The 22,397-nt window shown below is 44.3% G+C and overlaps 1 protein-coding gene across 2 annotated transcripts in view; it reads left to right on the top strand.

Moving 5' to 3' along the window:
• RAB11FIP3 (RAB11 family interacting protein 3) overlaps positions 1-22,397 on the top strand; it is a 110,701-nt gene that overhangs the window by 85,709 nt on the left and 2,595 nt on the right. The window contains exons 6-14 of one of the 2 annotated variants that reach the window (XM_070761013.1): positions 5,455-5,490; positions 7,366-7,459; positions 9,995-10,098; positions 12,352-12,492; positions 13,740-13,821; positions 15,958-16,095; positions 17,517-17,672; positions 18,968-19,108; positions 22,161-22,270. In XM_070761013.1, the coding sequence (XP_070617114.1) occupies positions 5,455-5,490; positions 7,366-7,459; positions 9,995-10,098; positions 12,352-12,492; positions 13,740-13,821; positions 15,958-16,095; positions 17,517-17,672; positions 18,968-19,108; positions 22,161-22,270 (1,002 nt within the window). Of the gene's footprint in view, positions 1-5,454; positions 5,491-7,365; positions 7,460-9,994; positions 10,099-12,351; positions 12,493-13,739; positions 13,822-15,957; positions 16,096-17,516; positions 17,673-18,967; positions 19,109-22,160; positions 22,360-22,397 lie in introns of those variants that run through there. The other variant, XM_070761014.1, reaches the window with a different exon arrangement.

Genomic DNA, 22,397 nt, shown 5'->3' on the forward strand with positions numbered 1-22,397 from the left:
TCCTAACAATGAGAACCATTTATCAATGGAAAGACTTGCCTTCAGAAGTTATGGGTGCTCCAACACTGGAGGTTTTTAATAAGAGATTGGACAACCATTTGTCTGAAACGGTATAGGGTTTCCTGCTTGAGCAGGGGTTGGACTAGAAGACCTCCAAGAGCCCTTCTAACTCTGTTATTTTGACATATAGATATTTCATTACTCAACTAAGTAACATCATTAGTGCTAGCACTGATGTTACCTTGTTGGTTTATTTATTCAATTTGTTTATTTATTCAATTTTTATGCCGCCCTTCTCCTTAGACTCAGGGCGGCTTACAACATGTTAGCAATAGCACTTTTTAGCAGAGCCAACATATGGCCCCCACAATCCGGGTCCTCATTTTACCCACCTCGGAAGGAGGGAAGGCTGAGTCAACCTGGTTCATGAAACACTGGCAAGAAAACCATTAACCCAAGGACCCTTCATGCATACTTTTAATCTTTTTTTTGTCTTTGGAAAAAAAAAAAACTTCTGTAAGCCACCCGAGCTTGGCATTATATGTCTTTGTGTGTGTGTGTGTGTGTGTGTGTGTGTAAAAGACCTCACTTAACATGTAAATGTGATTTCTCTAGCACCAACCCACTTGCCACGAAACTGCACAGCATTATCACTGAGGAGGTGTTTGAGTTTTACTGTAGCCAGTGCCATAAACAATTCAACCGCCTCGAAGATCTTTCCTCCCGCCTCAGTGATCTTGAAATGAATAGGTAACCGGTTTGAGGCATGGCACTTCCTTTCTTAAAAGCATGAGCTGTGTGTGTGTGTTTTTAATCAAGCATGTGTCCTTGCTTTTCGATATCTTGAAAGAAAAATAAAATGAATTGCACGTCAGTAGACTTTCTTGAGCTGACCTTCTCTTGCATCTAAAATCTAAGAAGATTGAATCTTCGTTTCCATCAGGGGTCTCAAACTCAATTTCATTGAGGGCTGCATGAAGGTTGTGTTTGACCTTGGATGTGGCCGGGGTGGGCGTGGCCAGCTCAATGTCACTCGTCGAGGCTCCATTTTTGGGCACAAAAATATTCCTTGGGGAAAAGGAATCCTCAATCTGAGTATTGCATTGGCAGTTCTGTGTTAGCAAAAACTTCAGACGAGAAGGATTTAGGGGTAGTGATTTCTGACAGTCTCAAAATGGGTGAGCAGTGTGGTCGGGCGGTAGGAAAAGCAAGTAGGATGCTTGGCTGCATAGCTAGAGGTATAACAAGCAGGAAGAGGGAGATTGTGATCCCCTTATATAGAGCGCTGGTGAGACCACATTTGGAGTACTGTGTTCAGTTCTGGACACCTCACCTACAAAAAGATATTGACAAAATTGAACGGGTCCAAAGACGGGCTACAAGAATGGTGGAAGCTCTTAAGTATAAAACGTATCAGGAAAGACTCCATGAACTCAATCTGTATAGTCTGGAGGACAGAAGGAAAAGGGGGGACATAATCAAAACATTTAAATATGTTAAAGGGTTAAATAAGGTTCAGGAGGGAAGTGTTTTTAATAGGAAAGTGAACACAAGAACAAGGGGACACAATCTGAAGTTAGTTGGGGGAAAGATCAAAGGCAACATGAGAAAATATTATTTTACTGAAAGAGTAGTAGATCCTTGGAACAAACTTCCAGCAGACGTGGTTGGTAAATCCACAGCAACTGAATTGAAACATGCCTGGGATAAACATATATCCATTGTAAGATAAAATACAGGAAATAGTATAAGGGCAGACTAGATGGACCATGAGGTCTTTTTCTGCCGTCAGTCTTCTATGTTTCTATGTTTCTAAGCTTCTTGCAGCCCTCTGCCAACAAAAACAGCTCAGGAAGGCCATTGGCAACCTGCCCAGGCTCTATTTTCACTGGCAGAGGCAATGCAGACCAGTCCACTGTTTCCAGGGCGAAGCACCCCGCGGGCTGGATTTGGCCCATGGGCCCTGAGTTTGACCCCCCCCCCCCCCGATTTATATATTCCTTCTCTTACTTTTTTCAATATTTTGGACCTTCTTGGGTGGAATATACCACTGGCGTCCTCTAAAAGGACAAGGTAGCGTGTTGCTTCTCTATAACAGGGACGATTATTGCTTGTTGAGAATGCATGTAGTCTAACCCCCCTCCCCTGATCCTTGTAACAACAGATCCGCTGTCGGTGCTTCTAGAAATGGCCTCCTTCCTTCAAATCCAGAAAGCCTGTTTGATGGCTATTTAAGCATAAAGCAAGGACATTGCTGGTGGGAATGCTTTTTGTGTGTGTGCGTGTTCTGTTCTACAGCTTTCTCTTTGCATGCTTCCCTGTGGCCTTAATATGGATGTGATGCTTAATTCCTCCTTAACTTGCGGTTTATCATCTACACTGAGCAGAGGTGGAGTGGAAAGAAGAAGAACATGTCAGCTGGTTAAAAAAACGAGGACAGCAGCCTCTTGAGTTGTTGTCAACCAAATGAAAGTCTACCATCATAGGATGCAGACCCTTCTCTGCATTACTACAATTCATAGGGACCAAATTTAGGGCTGCTCTATCTAATTCGCCATAATGGGACAGGCAACTTGTTTGGAAGGCCACAGAAAGTCAGGTTTAGTTTCCAGATTCATTCACAGGGCGTCTTTGACTTACGAACATAGTTGACCAGATATTTCCATTGCTAATTGAGCCGTGTCTGATTTTATGATCAGTTTGCACAGTTGTTAAGCGCTTCACTGCAGTTGTGTAAGGGAATCTGGCCTTCTTCATTGACTTTGCTTGTTGGAGAGGTGGTGGGAGGTCGCAAGTGGTGATCACAGTTAGGAGGCGCCTGAATGTTGATCATGTGACCATGGGGAATGCTGTGACAGTCATAAATTACTTTTTTTCAATTATTATTATTATTAATTATTGGATTTGTATGCCGCCCCTCTCCATAGACTCGGGGCGGCTAACAACAGTGGTAAAAACAACATGCGACAATCCAATACTAAAGCAGCTAAAAACCCTTATTTTAAAACTAATCATACATACAAACGTACCATACATAAATTGTAGAAGCCTAAGGGGAAAGAATATCTCAGTTCCCCCATGCCTGACGACAGAGGTGGGTTTTAAGAAGCTTACGAAAGGCAAGAAGGGTGGGAGCTATTCTAATCTCTGGGGGGAGTTGGTTCCAGAGGGCCGGGGCCGCCATAGAGAAGGCTCTTCCCCTGGGTCCCACCAAATGACATTGTTTAGTTGTCAGGACCCGGAGAAGGCCAACTCTGTGGGACCTAATTGGTCGCTGGGATTCGTGCGGCAGAAGGCGGTCCCGGAGATAACCTGGCCCGGTGCCAAGAAGGGCTTTATAGGTCATAACCAACAACTTTAACTTCAAACTGTCATTAAACAAATGTTCGTAAGTCAAGGTCTACCCTGTATGGTATAGCATGGTTGCTGGTGGAGGGAGGGGGTCATATGAGAATTTTGTAAGTAAAGACGGATGGGGAAGTTCTTCAATCTGTAAAAGGATGGTGGTCTTTATTTTTGAGTGTTGGTTCCTTACGTCCCAGGAGGGAATTATTTGCTGGAGGTGATCGCTTCCCAACAAGGGCTCTTCTAATGGACCAGAACATCTAGAAGGACCTAAAGTTGAGGAAAAAGCTATGCCAAATAAAGAGTAAATGCCAAGGCTGTTGGCACTCTTTGATGGTAGTCCAGCTCCTACAAGACATATCTCGCTCTGGAATCCCTTTCGTTACCGCTTAATTTCCAGTCACATCAATTTATGTTGAACATTCATATTTGTAATTTACTTTGATGCTATTTTACAGGAAAATATACCTTTGTGTGTATGCGTGTGGTTGTTTGGATCACCTCCGAAAGAACAAAATGTGACATTTGATGAATAACTCGAGGAGGTCTCCCTAGAAGCCATTGTGTGTTTAAAGAAAAGTGTGAGGTTGTCCTGAGGGAGACTGGGCCAAAATTTAGACAAACCAGTGAAAGTTCATTAAGTAATATAAATCCCAGGAGGAAGTGATCCTTGAAACCTGTAGAAGTTGAGCTTGCTTTCTAGATGCTGGTAGAACATTCAACTCTGGGTTCTGAAACCACTTGGTCCAAGGACATCTGGATCAGATGCTTCTGGATTGTATGGAGAGATGTTGTGTCCTTGAATTTAGATCTTGTATAGATAGCTCAGAAAGATTTAGCCACCAATTAGGGCCAAGCACAATGGAGACACCCAAAGACCTTCCGAATTGCACAGGAGAGATGCATCCATGACTTTGTAGACGCTTCCTCTGAGCTATTGAATTCTTTCCCCTTAAGACCAGAGGGACACAATCCCAGATGCCCTCCAAAGGTTGCTGTGGAATTGTATTTTTTTAAATAATATTACCGTTGTGGGAATAATTTTATAACCTCTTGGTTGATGGTTTCAAGTTTGGCGAACCCATGTTTTGTCTTCCTTCCAACTAAATACAGTGATACCTTGTCTTACAAACTTAATTGGTTCTGGGACGAGGTTCTTAAGGTGAAAAGTTTGTAAGACGAAACAATGTTTCCCATAGGAATCAATGGAAAAGCGATTAATGCGTGCAAGCCCAAAATTCACCCCTTTTGCCAGCCGAAGCGTCCGTTTTTGTGCTGCTGGGATTCTCCTGATCGCAGCATTGCAAAAACACAGAGGTCCGGAGGTGGGGTTTTGAGGACTTTGGTGTTTTTGCAATGCTGCGATTTCACTGATGCTCCCTTCACTGGGAAACCCCACCTCTGGACTTCCGTTGCTAGCAAAGCACCCGTTTTTGCACTGCTGGGATTCCCCTGCTGGGATTCCCCTGCAGCATCACAAAAACACAGAAGTCTGGAGGTGGGGTTTCCCATGGAGGGGAGCCTCAGAGGAATCCCAGCAGTGAAAAAACGGGTGCTTCGCTGGCAACGGAAGTCTGGAGGCGGGGCATCCCAGTGGCGGCAGTGGGTTTGTAAGGTGAAAATAGTTTGTAAGAAGAGGCAAAAAAATCTTAAACCCCGGGTTTGTATCTCGAAAAGTTTGTATGATGAGGCGTTTGTAAGACGAGGTATCACTGTATCTGGATTATTGTCTCCTTGGCATGCCACTCAAAGAGAGGTCTTGCCTTTAGCCAGAAACAAAACAAAACAAAAGCTTTGCTGGCTGGGGAATTCTGGGAGTTGATGCTCCACCCTTCCAAAAGAGGTGGAGGTTGGGAGAAACTAGTCTACGGGCTCCGGAGAAGGTCGGCTGTGATGCTTCTCTGAGAAAAGGCCCTTGGGAGGGGCTTCAAGAGGTTGGCATGGCCAGCGGAGGGAGGGCGATGCATGCAACGTTGGGGGTGATGTGTGTTGTGTGCTGTGCTTCAAATGGTAAAAGGATACGGCTCTGTCTTTGCTTGTTTCCTGTTTCACTGGCGCTCGCTTGGTGTCGGCTTTCCTGACTTAGTTTTCCTGTTGTTTGTTCCACAGCCCGAATAAGAGACTCTCCAGCAAAAAGGTAGCAAGGTAGGATGACGATGGTGCTTTCTTTCTCTTCTTCTTTCTTTTGAAGTGATCCTGCTTTCCTCTTGCAGTTTCTTCCCAAGGGGTGGGAGAAGGCATAAAATTGTCCCTTCCAAACTCCCGGCGTGTTGTGGGATTATTTCTTTCTCTCGTCAGTAAAGTTCTCCAAAGCACAGAGAGGTTCATCTTTTCCCTGGTGGAGAAGCAGATGCTTCATCCAGTTAGTGCCCTGCACGCCAATTCTGCTCTCAGGGTTCTCCTTCTTTCAAATTATAAGTGTCAGCGGGCAACAGCATCTGACCAGCCCCCTTTGGGCTTAGAAGCTCATTAGCCCTACATTTGTGTGAATGCATGGAAGGGAGAACCCCTACAGAAAAAACCAACCCAAGTTTTGAGGGTTGGATTAGGAGGTTAAAAAAAGTATCTCCAAAGTATTTTTTTTTAAAAAAAAAAGGGATGGGGGAGGTTTTGCTGGGGGAAACAAGGAGAGATACAGGCAGGGTGACTGCTGGGGGTTCCCAGGGGTTTGTGGGAACCTCTAGCTAAGATTCTGTGCAGTTTGGAGAATCCCCCAAATCCCACTTCTGGTTGGGCCCTGCCCACTCCACCTCTCCCAGAAGTCTCCACGCTGCCCATTTTAGATGCAGGTAAGTGCAGGGTATCCAAAGAGGCTCCAGAGGGCAAAAAACAGGCCTATTGTAAGTTCGGGAAGGCCAGAAACATGTCTATTTCCAGCCTCCAGAGAGCCTCTGGAGTCTGGGGAGGCCATTTTCATCCTCCGGAGCCCGGGGAGAGCAAAAAAACCCCACTCCCCCGCATGGGGCATGATGCTGACTCGGCCACATCCACCATAGCAATGTTCACCCAGCAACTGGGCAGAGAACCTCTTGCTAAAATTGTTGAAGTCCACCCCTCAATGCAGGTAGCCCTCAACTTACAACAGTTTATTTAATGACCGTTCAAAGTTACAATGGCACTGAAAAAAGAGACTTATGGCCATATTTCACACTTAAGACCACTTATACAATGACAGCACCCCAATGGTCACCTGGTCAAAATTCAGACACCTGGCAACTAGCATGTATTCATGGCGGTTGTCCCGGGGTCATGTGGTCACCTTTTATGACTTTCTGACAAGCGAAATCAACGGGGAAGCCAGATTTGCTTGACCGTGTTGTTAACAAGAATTGCAGCAATTCACGTCACAACTGTGGCAAGAAAGGTCATAAAATGGGGCAAAATTTAAACTTAGCAAACCTCTCGCTTAGCAGCAGAAACGTTGGGCTCAATTGTGGCCAGAAGTGGAGGGCTCCCTGTACCAAACTTGTTTATTTACAATGGCCTGCTGAACACCTGTTGAGTGATAAATTGCATTACTAGCTAGCGGCTGATTAAAACACCTAGCTCAAATGACATGCCATAAAACGAAAGACTTTGGACCACAACACAGAGCCTGGGTGACGTGGTAGCACTCCAGTTAACTTTCAGCACTGGTCCCGGGAGAGCTATTATTTCACTATCTTACTACCTCTCAACCTGCCCCGAATCCTTCCGGTTTATTGTTTCGTAATGTGCAAGATCTCCTTGGGTGAAGATGAAAGAAGAAGCATGAATGTGAGACCTTGACTACCCCACATGCCAAAGAGCAAAAGTGTTCAAGGGTAAAGTTCTGTCAATTTATTCTTCTGCTCTAGAGCAACACTAAAGCAGACGGGATCATTTTCGGAGCTTGGAAGGCCACCAGCAGTCTGGAGGGTGGCCGTAGAATGGGAGACTCCCAAGCTATGACATTGATTTTATTGTTGAAAGCTACACTGGTTACCCGTTGTTTGTTGTGATGGTGGTAGCCTTGATTTTGTGTGTCTATCTTGCTTACAGACACCTGCATCAGACAGGAAGCTTTTCCATGGATAACATAGAACAATCTTTCCAGAAGAGCTCTGAGTGCCTGGAGGAGGATATCACTGATAAGGTACATGGCGAAGAAGATTGTGTATGGGTGTGTTTAATTGAATAGAGCAGTGTTTCCCAACCAGTGTGCCGTGGCACACTAGTGTGCCGTGAGACATGGTCAGGTGTGCCACGAAGCTCCAGCTGGGCTGGGTGCTGCTGGTGCCGGTACCTTCGACCTGGAGCTCCCACTCGCAGCTACCCCCGGCTACTGCCTGATGCTGCTGTTGCCGGCGCTCTCCTGCTGGGCCTGAAAGAAGGAAGGCGGGAAAAAGAGAGAGAGAAAGAAAGAGAGATAGCAAGAGAGAGAGAGAGAGAGAGAAACATAGCAAGAGAGGCAGAGAGAGAGAGAGAGAAAGAGAGAGATAGCAAGAGAGAGAGAGAAAGAAAGAGATAGCAAGAGAGACACAGAGAGAGAGAGAGAGACATAGCAAGAGAGACAGACAGAGAGAGAGAGAGACATAGCAAGAGAGGCAGAGAGAGAGAGAGAAAGAAAGGGAGAGATAGCAAGAGAGAGAGAAAGAAAGAGAGATAGCAAGAGAGACACTGAGAGATAGCAAGAGAGAGAAAAAAGCAAGAGAGGGAGCAAGAGAGGGGGAAGGAGGGAGAGAGAAAGACATAGAGGGAGGGAAGAAGGGAGAGAGAAAGAGAGCAAAAAAGAGGAAGGAAGAAAGAAAGAAAGAGGGATGGAGAGAGAGAAAGAAGGGAAGGAAGAGAGAGAGAGAGGGAGGGAGAAATAGAGCGAAAGGGAGGAAGAGAGATTTTTTTTTGTCCAAACTTTTTTGTAGGGGCCCCTCCCCCCGCTCAATGTTCCCCAGGATTTTGAAAATATGAATAATGTGCCGCGGCTCAAAAAAGGTTGGGAAACACTGGAATAGAGGACATACACAGGGTGGGATGGAGTAGGGGGGGAAGGATCTCATCCACTCATCCCGTGGCTTTTATTATTCTTGTTATGGCTGGTCACACTGTCAGCCAGATATTCAGACTGAATTTGGCATTTTATTTATTTTATTTTTTAATTTGGCTTTTTGTGAACAAAACCAAAACACAATAACAACAACAACAACAACAAAAGAATGTGCAGCAAAAACATTAAGCATGAAAACATATTTACAATTACGTTTCTGTTTCTTCTGTTTCTCTAATATTTTTGTTTAATTTACATTAATCTTATTTCTTTTCTTTCATCAATCCAATTATAAAATTTATCCCACACAGTATAATATTCTTCTTCCTGTTTATTCTGTAACTCTAGTGTAAGTTTGCTCCATTTTGCGCGTTCTAGTATTTTCCTAATTACCAGATTCTCGGTTGGTACGTTTCCTTTTCCAATTTTGTGCAAAAACCAGTCGAGCCGCAGTTAGTACATGTATTATCAAATAATAATTAGCCTTTTCGTGTTTTTCTCTGATTATTCCTAATAAAAATATCTCGGGTTTTAATTCTAATTCAAACTTTAATATCTCCTTTAATATACAGTGATACCTCATCTTACAAACGCCTCGTCATACAAACTTTTCGAGATACAAACCTGGGGTTTAAGATTGTTTTGCCTCTTCTTACAAACTATTTTCACCATACAAACCCACCGCCACCGCTGGGATGCCCCACCTCCATACTTCCATTGCCAGTGAAGCACCTGTTTTTGCGCTATTGGGATTCCCCTGAGGCTCCCCTCCATGGGAAACCCCACCTCTGGACTTCCGTGTTTTTGTGATGCTGCAGGGGAATCCCACCAGCGCAAAAACAGGTGCTTTGCTGGCAATGGAAATCTGGAGGTGGGGTTTCCCAGTGAGGGGAGCCTCAGTGAAATCACAGCATCGCAAAAACACAGAGGTCCGGAGGTGGGGTTTCGAGGATTTTGGTGTTTTTGCAATGCTGCGATTTCACTGGTGCTCCTTTCGCTGGGAAACCCCACCTCTGGACTTCCGTTGCCAGCGAAGCACCCATTTCTCGATGCTGGGATTCCCCTGAAGCATCGCAAAGACACAGAAGTCCGGAGGTGGGGGTTCCTATGGAAGGGAATCTCAGGGGAATCCCAGCAATGCAAAAATGGGTGCTTTGGCTGGCAAAAGGGGTGAATTTTGGGCTTGCACGCATTAATCACTTTTCCATTGATTCCTATGGGAAACATTGTTTCGTCTTACAAACTTTTCTCCTTAAGAACCTCGTCCCGGAACCAATTAAGTTTGTAAGACAAGGTATCACTGTATTTTGAATCATAACTCAGAATTTCCTTGTTTCTGGGCATAACCACCGCATGTGGTAGTAAGTACCATGTATTGATTTACATTTCCAACCGTCACTTTTCAGGTTTGGGCAAATTTTCGATAGCCTTGCTAATCTTATATTGATTCTCTCTGCATGGTACCAATATTGTTAATTTGTAATTTGGCATTTTAACCCACCTCTCGAGTCTTTCTCAAGGAACTGGGACAGACAGATGTGGTTTAAGAGCACTAAAGGTCTTGGTGCATGCAGGATGTAAGCTTTTCCTAGTGAAGCTGCCTTTTGCAACTGACTGATGGGGATTCTGTCAATGCCCGTGGTGCAGGTGGTCTTCTTAGAGAAAAGAGTGACGGAGTTGGAAAAGGACACAGCAGCCAATGGGGAGCAGCAGAGCCGGTTAAAGCAAGAAAACCTTCAGCTGGTGCACAGGTATATATCTCTACCTTGAGAAACAGAACTGCCCGTTTGGAAAGAGCAGGGACCCAATTTTGTGCTGGGGTTGGGAAGCTGACCTCTTTGGAGAGGGGCTTCGTTTAAAATGCTTGCAGAACAGCCAGGAGTCCCAGATTAGAAACTCAGCTTTTTGTGGGGCAGGTTGATCCAATTATTATAAGGATTGTTTCTTCACACAGCTGTGTTTTTCAACAGTATTTTCTCAGTAGGTCTTGGGTGGATTAGGCTGGGTAATGACTTAATTATTGCTCAAGGCAAGCAGTAAAAAAAAAATTGGGGTCAACCTTTTAAAAAACAGACACATTTAAGACAGGGAATTGGGAAGGGAACATTTTCTAATAGAACTTAAATGTCAAACGCTGGGGAAATCAAGCAATTCAAATGAGCATAAAGATTTATTGCAAGCTTAAACTCTCCACCAGAATCTGACCTACTAACGGTCAGAGAGATAAGAAAGGCATTCAAGGTGGGCTGGACTTAGATTTCTTGTGGGGGTGCAGGGTCTCATGATTTATGACACCTTTGTCTCCCCCCCCTCTCAGGCTCAGCCTGTACTATCATCTCCTACACTATATACACCGGAGTGTAGGAATATTACCATTTTTCAGCTCTTTTTCATATTTCTTGGGTGCGCAGCGCAGAGAGGATGAGAAAGCCCTCTTCTAGGGAAGGCACACAGCTTTGCCAGATACAGTGTGTTTTGATGCTCCTCCAAGATAGAATCAGGCTGTCCGTTACAATTGCCAAGGAAGCCTGGGATTAGTCAACATCACAGCAAGAAGAGTCTTGTAGCACTTCTCCAGATTAACAGTTTCCCTAGTCAAAATTTAAAACCTGCATCATTTTAACCCCTCTGTGCATCTTGATGAAATTTGCAGTTCACAAAAGTTGATGCTACCAGACTCCTGATCTCTGGCCCCACCTACAATGTACATATTTATTTATTATATTTATGCCGCACGAATCCCAGCAACCAGTTAGGTCCCACAGAGTTGGCCTTCTCCGGGTCCCGTCGACTAAGCAATGTCGTTTGGTGGGACCCAGGAGAAGAGCCTTCTCTGTGGCGGCCCCGGCCCTCTGGAACCAGCTTCCCCCAGATATCAGTTGCCCCCACCCTCCTTGCCTTTCACAAGCTCCTTAAAACCCACCTCTGTCGTCAGGCATGGGGGAATTGAAATTTCCCTTCCCCCTAGGCTTATAGAATTTATACATGGTATGCTTGTATGTATGAGTGGTTCTTTAAATTGGGTTTTTTAAGATTGTTTTAATATTAGATTAGTTTACATTGTCTTTTTATATTGTTGTTAGCCGCCCCGAGTCTTCGGAGTGGGGCGGCATACAAATTTAATAAATACAAATACAAAATTGTATGCCGCCCATCTTGCCAAATGCTTTAAACTTGTATGCCATCTACATCATCTCACAATTGTCATCTTTTAATAATCCCTTGTGGAATAGAATCTGGGCAATTGAATGGAGCTAGCACAGTGTTTTAATGGCCAGATGCTCTTCCTGTCGCCAATGCGGAATTTTTTTCAGTGGATAAATTCTCAGTGTGCCCAGAGGGAGAAATATCTGGCTCCACCTAGGATTTAACTCACAGCCTCCTGATTGTGAAGCGAGAGCTCCACCACAAGGCCATTGCACCACTCCAACTGTCACACTGTCTGCAAGAAATCCTGCTGTAGATTTAGATTTATTGGATTTATATGCCGCCCCTCTCCACAGACTCGGGGCGGCTCACAACAATGGTAAAAAACAGTCCATAGTAACAAATCTAATATTTAGCAATCCAAATTACAGTTTTAGGTTAAAAAGTCCAAAAAAAAAAGAAACCCCAATATATAAAAAACAAGCACACAATCGAATCATACACAAAAACTACATGGGCAAGGGGGAGATGTTTCAATTCCCCCATGCCTGACGGCAGAGATGGGTTTTAAGGAGTTTACGAAAGGCAAGGAGGGTGGGGGCAATCCTAATCTCTGGGGGGAGCTGGTTCCAGAGGGTCGGAGCCACCGCAGAGAAACAGTGTCGTCTGGGTCCCGCCAGACGACACTGTTTAGTCGACGGGACCCGGAGAAGGCCAACTCTGTGGGACCTAACTTTCAGATTTTGTGGATTTCAATGAAAAAGCTCTCGTGTTCCCTTGGCTCCGTATGCCACCGAGCGCGACTTCTCATGGGACAGTAAGTGGCGTTCAATTTGAAACCTCTCTTCTCCGGACAGGGCAAATGCGTTGGAAGAGCAGCTGAAAGAACAAGAGATGAAATCGGATGAAATTCTTATGGATGAAATCCGGAAACAGAAAGACCAGCTCAGCAGGATAGAACGAGAAAAAAGCATTGAGATTGAAAACCTGCAAGCCCGGTAAGATGGATCCGTCCAGGGAAGCGATGGGGAGTCCCTGGATTATTGTCGTTTGTTTTATCACCTCGGGAGAATATTGAACGTCTGATTTCCTGAGGTTAATGAAATAATACTGAGGTTTATATATAAATTCACTCTTAATTCACGGCTGCAAAATTGTGCACCTGACATATTTAAATTTCTAGTCCTGTTAGGAGAACAATCACAAGGAGATTTGAGCGAAAACGTTTTAATTGAACAAAAGAAGAGAAAGAAAAGTTTGGTTAGGAAATACATTTGCCGTCACCTCTGAGAGAAGAGTACAGTGATACCTCGTCTTACAAATGCCTCATCATACAAACTTTTTGAGATACAAACCCGGGGTTTAAGATTTTTTTGCCTGTTCTTACAAACTATTTTCACCTTACAAACCAACTGCCGCCTCTGGGATGCCCCGCCTCCAGACTTCCGTTGCCAGCGAAGCCCCCGTTTTTGTGCTGCTGGGATTCCCCTGAGGCTCCCCTCTATGGGAAACCCCACCTCCGGACTTCCGTGTTTTTGTGATGCTGCAGGGGAATCCCAGCAGCGCAAAAACAGGTGCTTCACTGTCAATAGAACTCCGGAGGTGCCATGGAGGGGACCCTCAGGGGAATCCCAGCAGCGCAAAAATGGGCCCTTCGGCTGGCAAAAGGGGTGAATTTTGGGCTTGCACGCATTAATCACTTTTCCATTGATTCCTATGGAAAACATTGTTTCGTCTTACAAACTTTTCACCTTAAGAACCTCGTCCCGGAACCAATTACGTTTGTAAGACAAGGTATCACTGTACCTTTTTTTTTCCTGGTCAGAGAAGTCTGCAGTTGCATAGAATATGCATAAAATCCCCAAAGAATACCTGGAATGGTAGTTTTAGGCCATATGAAAAAACAGCAGGAAGAAGCTGGCATCGCTTGCTCTGTTTTGCATTTTGGATGCTAGCTTTTGAATAGTGATGATTAATTAAGAGTCCGTGGCGTTATGCAGCCCTGTCAGGGCCAGCTGGGATAACAATCCATAATAGATGTCTCTTTAACTTGGTGTGAAGTTTTTGTGTATGGTTTTGACAGTTTTAATGCAGATTTTATTTATTTATCTGTTTGGTTTATTCCAGATACTGTTTTCATTTTCCACTAACATTTTGGTATAAGATGGGCAGCTGTATTAATGTTTTAAATAGATAAATAAGTAATATTTCTAAGCATCCATTTGGGTTTTATGCAAATACATAGGTTGCATCAACTGGACAATGAAAATGGAGAACTTCGGTCCTGCGTCCCCTGCCTCAAGGCTAACATTGAGAGGCTGGAAGAGGTGAGCAGTTTCTTCGAGGCGGTTTTCTCCTCCCTTCAGGTGTTGAGGATCTAGGGGGGCGTTTGCCCAGGTTCGCCTGGTGCACCAGTTGCAGCCCTATTTGGATAGGGAGTCACTGCTCACAGTCACTCATGCCCTCATCACCTCGAGGTTCGATTACTGCAATGCTCTCTACATGGGGCTACCTTTGAAAAGTGTTCATAAACTTCAGATCGTGCAGAATGCGGCCACGAGAGCCATCGTGGGGCTTCCTAGATTCGCCCACGTTTCTGCAACACTCCGCAGCCTGTACTGGCTGCCGATCGGTTTCCGGTCACAATTCAAAGTGTTGGTAATGACCTTTAAAGCCCTACATGGCATTGGGCCAGAATACATCCGGAACCGCCTTCTACCGCACAAATCTCAGTGGCCGATAAGGTCCCACAGAGTTGGCCTTCTCCGGGTCCCGTCTACCAAACAATGTCATTTGCCGGGCCCCAGGGGAAGAGCCTTCTCTGTGGCGGCCCCGGCCCTCTGGAATCAGCTCCCCCCAGAGATCAGAACGGCCTCCACCCTCCTTGTCTTTCGCAAACATCTTAAGACCCACCTTTGTCTCCAGGCATGGGGGAGTTAAGTTATTCTTTCCCCCTAGGCCATTACAAGTTATGTATGGTATGTTTGTGTGTATGTTTGGTTTTTTATAATAAGGGTTTTTAGTTGTTTCATCAAATTGGATTGTTATATGTTGTTTTACCATTGTTGTTAGCTGCCCCGAGTCTGCAGAGAGGGGCGGCATACAAATCCAACAACAACAACAACAACAACAACAACAATAACAATAATAATAATAATAATAATAATAATAATAATAATAATAATAATCTAGGCAATTACGTCCCCCCATATTACTAAGCCCAAGTGCAATGCAAGCCCTTGCACTATCCCAGAACACTGTGATGGATCACTGGGAAGAAACGAAATCTTCCATCGTCTCACAATAACCAAGCTGCATGGTGCAAAGCTGGGTCGATTCTTTTCTAATCCTTATTGTTGGACACAACAGAGGCAGCAGATGGCAGCTGCTTAACGGGAAAGGAGGATTGGAGGACAATTCTGTGGTCAACCAGCTGGCCGAGTTTGCTGTTTTCAGTGTTCTGCCCCCCATATAAAAAGTACAACCCAGTTGTTTCTGCTCAACAGCTGGGACAGATGTTGGCCTCGACTAGCATGATTTCTTGGTTTAGCTCTGCTGCCAATAGACAGCAAGTATTTATTTATTTATTTATTTATTTTATTAATGGAATTTATATGCCATACCTCTCTGAGGACTCCGGGCGGCTTACAGCATATGAAAGAAACAATAAAATACAGCAGGCTAAATCCAATTAATTCAAATTAAATAAACGACTCTAAAATCCTAATTATATTAAAAATCAATCATACCCATTCAGACAACAACCTACATAACATCTAAATCTAAGATCTAATCGCCCCAAGCCTGGCGGCATAAGTGAGTCTTAAGACTCTTATGGAAGGCAAGGAGGCTGATTCCAGAGGGCCGGGGCCCCCACAGAGAAGGCTCTTCCCTTGGGCCCCACCAAGCAACATTGTCTAGTTGACGGGACCTGGAGAAGGCTGACTCTATGGTGGTGAGATTAAGCCTAGCTGGTTTGCATGCCAACCTTGTGTTTCATTGCTGAGGGACCTGGTCTTTCTCCTTGGGGAAAAAGCTGCTAGAAGTTTCCCAGGTTTTTTTCTTTTTTAAAAGGTTTTTTAATTTTTTCTCTCCACATTTATCTGCTAACTTCATACTGTAAAAATACATCCATAATGTTCATTTCTTTCATATAGTCAATAGCTTATTTTAACTTCAAATCTTACTATTATTCGTCAGTCCGTTCCTATCTTTTCTGTTCGCTCCCTTCTTTCTCTCCACCACATTTACCTTCCACCTTCTCTCCCCCTTTCTTTTTCCCTCTCCTCTCCACCTCTCCTCTCCCCCTCATACTTCGTTTTTCTAAGTCCTTCCCAGAGTGAATTAGTTATGTTCTATTAAGTATTCAATTTAATAGACGGACAACATAGTTCTATTCTATTTTATCCACGTAAAAGATTCCCAGGTTCATTGTTTGCCTTCTTTTCTTTAATTTCTTCCAGGAGAAGCAGAAGTTGTTGGACGAAATTGAAGACCTCACCGTTCAGCTGACGGAAGAGCAGGAGAACAAGAGGAAACTGGGGGAGAAGTTGAACCACGAGAGACATCAGTTCCAGAAAGACAAAGAGTCCACGCAAGAGGTGAGAAGGGCCACGGCTGGTTTCCAGAAGCTCAAATAAAACCATGACACTTTTGCACGGTTTTCAAGATCAGGATTTCCTTTGCAGTCAGGAAAAAGCTTGGAGAAGATTTGAGGAACAGAATAATTGTCCACAAGATCTGAATTGCATGTGATCTGTACAGGCAGTCCTCGACTTACGACCAGCCTAGAATTTCTGTTGCCAAGTCAAACATTTGTTAAGTGAACTTTGTCCAATTTTACGGCCTTTCTTGCCACGATTGTTAAGTGGATCATTTGCAGTTGCCAAGTTAGTGACATGGTTGTTAAGTGAATTTGGCTTCCTCACGGGACATGGCAGCCGTCATAAGTGGGAGTGCCTGAATTTTGATCCTATGGCCATGAGAATACTGCAAAGTATTGTAAATTTGAAAAACGGTCATAAGTCACTTTTTTCAATGCCGTTGTAACTTGGAACAGTCACGAAATGAAATGTTGTAAGTCGAGGACTACTCACAAAGTTTATAGAAGAGGGGGAAAAAAACTGATGTCAGTACAAGAACTGCATAGCAACTCTGAAACAATTTCTTCCTCCCTACGATTTGTATTTTGCCTTTCGGTCCAGAGGATGTTTTAGATGTTGCCCCTTTGATAACAACAACACCGGACCAGGGTATCTACGAGACCGCCTTATGCCGCACGAATCCCAGAGACCGGTTAGGTCCCACAGAGTGGACCTTCTCCGGGGTCCCGTCAACAAAACAATGTCATTTGGCAGGGCCCAGGGGAAAAGCCTTCTCTGTGGTGGCCCCGGCCCTCTGGAACCAACTCCCCACGGAGATTAGAATTGCCCCCACCCTCCTCGCCTTTCGTAAGCTCCTTAAAACCCACCTCTGCCGTCAGGCATGGGGGAACTGAGATATTCTTTCCCCCTAGGCCTTTACAATTTATGCATGGTATGTTTGTTTGTATGGATATTTGGTTTTACAATAAGGGTTTTTTAGTTGTTTTAGTATTGGATTTACATGCTGTTTTTTATTACTGTTGTTAGCCGCCCCGAGTCTCCGGAGAGGGGCGGCATACAAATCCAATAAATAATAATAATAATTAATGAAATCTTTTGGCCCCTCTGCAGACACGCAACCCACTTGCAATCAATTACCGTAGGCTTCCTTCAGTGCAGGGTAGCTGCAGGCAATAGAGTTAGGATGCATTTGGAAAACAAGATATGTCCCTCAGCAGGGAAGTCCTACTTCTGGGTGAAGTTCAGATTAAATTGCAGGAAAGATGGCTTGGAGAGGGCAAAAAGGATCCTCACCCGCTTGGGACAATCTATGTTTTCTGCTGGATGACTTTAATTTTTTTTTTAACAGTATGGTCCCACCCCATGAGAATTGCTTGCAAATGCCCATTGGCCTTGACTTTGCTTGCTTGTCTTTGCAGCTGATTGAGGACCTCAGGAAACAGCTGGAACACCTGCAGCTCTTTAAGCTAGAAGCCGAGCAACGGAGAGGCCGGAGCAGCAGCATCGGCTTGCAGGAATACAACAGCCGGGCGCGGGAGAATGAACTGGAACAAGAGATCAGGCGGCTCAAGCAGGTAGACGAAATCTTAGGCATGGGATAGTGGAGGAACTTTCCGCTTGCGGCAGCGTTGTTGGGGATATCTTAGCGCAGTGATGGCAAACCTTTTTCCCCCCGGGTGCCGAAAGTGCGTGAGCACACACTATCACACTTGCGCGAGTGCCCACACTCACAATTCAATGCCTGGGGAGGGCAAAAATCGCCTCCCCTGCTCTCCTGGAAGGCCCTCTGGAGGCCAGAAACAGCCCATTTTCCAACTTCTGGTGGTCCCAGTAGGTTCATTTTTCACCCTCCCCAGGCTCCAGAGGCTTCCCTAGAGCCTGGGGAGGGCAAAAAAGCCTTCCTCCATTCCCCCCGGAGACTCTCCGGAAGCTGAAAATGCCCTCCCAGAGCCTCCGCGCAAGCCAAAAATCAGTTGACCACTGCGCACATTCGTGTTTGAGCTGAGCTAGGGCAACGGCTCGCATATCAGCAGATATGGCTCCATGTGGCACCTGTGGTACCCATTTTATTTGTTTGCTTGTTTGTTTGTTTATTTATTAAATTTGTATGCCGCCCCTCTCCATAGACTCGGGGCGGCTCACAACAGTAATAGAAAAAACAATGTAGAATACGAATCTAATAATTAAAACTAAAAACCCATAATTTAAAAAAACATGCACACAACATACCATACATAAACAATATGCCACAGGTTTGCCATCATGGTCTTAAGGGGATGGAGAGAAGCTGTGTGGGGCTCTGAAGCTCTGTAGTTATCCAGTTTGTGATCTTTGGGGCAATGAGGTTTGTGGGCTTCAGGTTGCAGCAGTGTTTCTCAACCTTACCAACTTTAAGATATATGGACGCCAACTCCCAGAATTCCCCAGCTAGCATGGGTTGCTGCAGAGCTGAAGCCTAAAGAAGATTCCATGTAGGAGATGACCAGGGGAGGGGTCAAATGTGTCATAAGTCATGAGTCCCTCCACACCCGCCAGAGATCTGAGTGCAGCCCACCTTGAATGAGACTCTTATCTCCCACTCATTTCCATTAACCGCCAGTTAGTCAGAGTCTTGTAGAGAGCTTAAACTTGCAATAAATCTTTATATTCATTTGAACTGTTGGCATCGCCTGATTTCCCTGGTGCTTGACATTCCAAGGGCAACAGTGTAGTTAAAATTACAGTCATGTGGTGGGGAAAGATTTGAGCACAGATAACTTTGCTCAAAAGAGAACCTTGGTGGTTGACTTCTGTGGAAGGCAGCTTCTCCTGGTCTCCTGGTTAAAGGAGAAACGGATGTGACCACAATGTGGGTTTTCTTTGCAAACAGGACAACCGAATCTTGAAGGACCAGAACGATGAGCTGAACGGGCAAATCATAAACCTCAGTATTCAAGGTGCCAAGAATCTCTTCTCTGCTTCCTTCTCTGAATCTCTGGCTGCGGAAATCAGCTTGGTCTCCAGAGACGAGGTAAATGTGGCGACCTTACAGGGACTTTCCAGGACTGTTTCCCTACAAGCAATGAAGGGGGAACCGCGTGGGAGAGGCGACTTAGAGAATCCACATTCACTTATTCATTCATTCTATGCCGCCCATCTCCCTAGGGACTCAGGGCGGCTCACTGCAAAAAATTAGAAACGGCTATTTTGGTTCTAAGATACCTGAAGGGTTTCTATTTGTCTTGTTGATCATTTACTATATAGCAATTGATCCTTTTTTCTTTAACATCCAACCAAGTTCTTTATAATTTTAATTTTGGAAAGTTAGGTGATTGTGTAGATTGTGTGATTATTTTACTATAAGGGTTTTTAAAATTGTTTTTAAATTGGATTTGTACACTGTTTATTTTGTTGTGAGCCGCCCCGAGTCTTTGGAGAGGGGCGGCATACAAATCTAATAAATTATTATTAATTATTATTATTATTATTATTACTCTGTCGTCAGGCATGGGGGAATTGAGACTTTCCCTCCCCCTAAGGCTTATAAAATTTATGCATGGTATGTTAGTTTGTATGATTGGTTTCTAAATTGGGGTTTTAAATTAACTTAAATATTAGATTTGTTTACATTGTATTATTATTGCTGTTAGCCGCCCCGAGTCTGCGGAGAGGGGCGGCATACAAATCTGATTAATAAATAATAAATAAATAAATATAGTCCATAAATTGTGTAAATCCTCCAGGCCAGGGGTCTCCAACCATGGCAACTGTAAGACTTGTGGACGTCAGCTCCCAGAATTCCTCAGCAGAATTCTTGCGAGTTGAAATCCAAAAGTTGCCAACTTTGGAGAGTGCTGGCTCAGAGCTAAAAAGCTTCAGTCATCTGATGACGTTTAATAATAATAATAATAATAATAATAATAATAATAATAATAATGAATGTTTATTTATAATGCCCTTTTAACAAAGGGCATAGCTGTATTTCTTCCTGTGTTTCATGAGAACCATTTCAGTTCCGAAAGGCTCCTTAGAATCCATAGCAAGGCAAATGAGAGATAGTAGGAAGTTGATTTCCCATCAGGATGGGAATTGTTTTCTAGGTATGGTGCTATACAATCAGTGAAGGGCTACCAAAATTTTTACTACCACATTGTGGGTGTGGCTTATGCACGACACCCTGCATTTTCTTTCAACATCGTTCAGTGCAAATTGGTTGCTCTGGGGTGGAGCTCCATTTTGGCTACCCCAATGCGTCCCCACCCCCCCCGTCTGGGCAGTAGCCCACCCCTGTATACAGTCCTGGAAATAGACACAGCTGCTATAATGAGCTAGGTGCTTTAATGAGACAGGTGTCCTCTTCTGCAAGGAATCTACATTACTGCATAGCTGTTTGGAGTCTGTAGCGATTTGCTGTGGCCAACTCACCATGGACAACTCATTTGCAGGACAAGAGTTACACTGATATCAAAGAAATGGTAGAATAGTTTCATTGAAGAAAGGATGCAAAAGTGATGACAAAGTGAAATGTGAATGACAAAAATTAAAATGCTTTTTATTTCAAATAATTAAATCAAATTGTTAAATTGTCCTGTAGCAAGTTGTCCTACAGCAAGTTGGATGTGACGAATCGTCCTGCAGTGAGTTGGCCTTGGTGATTTGTCCCACCTTGTTCTATTGTATTTCCAAGACCGCAGCTTGAGGAATGTTTTTGATTAGTGCATCAGCTGCAGTAGCTCTAGGGGTTCTAGAAACCAGGACCCCCCCCCCCCATTGGAGCTGCCTTGATAAACCTCCCAACTAGGTCCACCATAAATACTTTACTTCAAAGACTTGATAAATCTCAGCCACTGACTCATTTATTGCTTGGCATTAGATATTCCTGCACTCTTACAGGAAGATTGGTTTTCCTGTAATAAGCTTGAGACTTATACCAGTTAACTAAATGGATAAAGAAGAATATAACTATTATGCATTTCAATTTTATTTTATCAAAATATAAAATACAAAGGAAAATAATAATAATGGCAGCTAGGGGAGAGAGGGGAAAAGGAAGTGTGAGGTAGAAGAGGAAAAAGTGGGGGGGGGGAAGGTATTGACTGGTATTTTGTGGTGGCACCGGGGTTAGAATGTAGCATTGCAGGCTGACTGCTGATAGCAGCAGGTCGATCCTGACTGGCTCAAGGTTGACTCAGCCTTCTATCCTTCTGAAGTGGGTAAAATGAGGACCCAAGTTCTTGGGGGCAATAGGCTGACTCTGTAAATCACTTAGAGAGGGCTGTAAAGCCCTGCAAAGCGGAATATACCATATTTTTCGGATTATAGGATGCACCGGTGTATAAGATATACCAGGATTTCAAAGAGGTAAGAAAAAAAAAAGTCCCCCCCCCCCCCCACTGGTCCCCAGGAGCACTCTGTAGACCGCCCAAACCCTCTGCATGTCCCATTTTTTCATAAAAACTGGTGAAAAACAGGTGCATGCAGGGGATTTGGGAGGCCTGCAAAGTGCTTCTAGTGGCTGGGGAAGACAAAAACACCCCCGTTTTTTGCAAAAAATGACCCATCTTCATTCATTTTTCGCAAAAACAGTGTTTTGCCTTTCTCTAACTCCCAGAAGTACTCTGCAGGCCTATCAAACCCTCTGCACACCCTGTTTTTTTTGCAAAAATTGGCCCATTTGAAGAGGCCTGTAGAGTGCTTCTGGGGGCTGGAGGAAGACAAAAACACCCCATTTTTCATCAAAACATAAGTGTTTTTGCCTTCTCCCAGCCCCCAGAAGCATTTTACAGGCCCATTTTTCTTTGTGAGGCCAAAAAATGGCTGCATTCAGTGTATAAGATGCACCAACTTTTCCACCCCCTTTTAGGGTGGGTGGGTATGTCTTATAGTCCGAAAAATACGGTAAGTCAAGTGCTATTAGTACTAATAAATATTAGTCTTTGCTAATCTCACTGCATATTTTAGCTATCCAGCTGCATCCTTCCTGATCTTTCAGCCTTTTACATGTGCCCCTTTGGTTTTCAGATTTTCATTAACCTGTTTGTAAAATTGGAAAAATAAATAATCTTGACCCTTTTCCTCTCCAGCTGATGGAGGCAATCCAGAAACAAGAAGAGATCAACTTCCGACTCCAAGACTACATTGACCGAATCATTGTGGCCATCATGGAAACCAACCCATCCATCCTGGAAGTCAAGTAGGAGACTTAAAAGAGTTGAGAGCAACACAAACGCAGCGTCACGTGGGTGTGGCGGATTTGCTACTTGGAAGAAGGAAATACTGGCCAAGTCTTCACTCTATGGAGAAGGCACAGGAAGCCTCAC

Source organism: Erythrolamprus reginae, chromosome 9 (genome assembly GCF_031021105.1).
Source record: "Erythrolamprus reginae isolate rEryReg1 chromosome 9, rEryReg1.hap1, whole genome shotgun sequence".
NCBI lineage: Eukaryota > Metazoa > Chordata > Lepidosauria > Squamata > Dipsadidae > Erythrolamprus > Erythrolamprus reginae.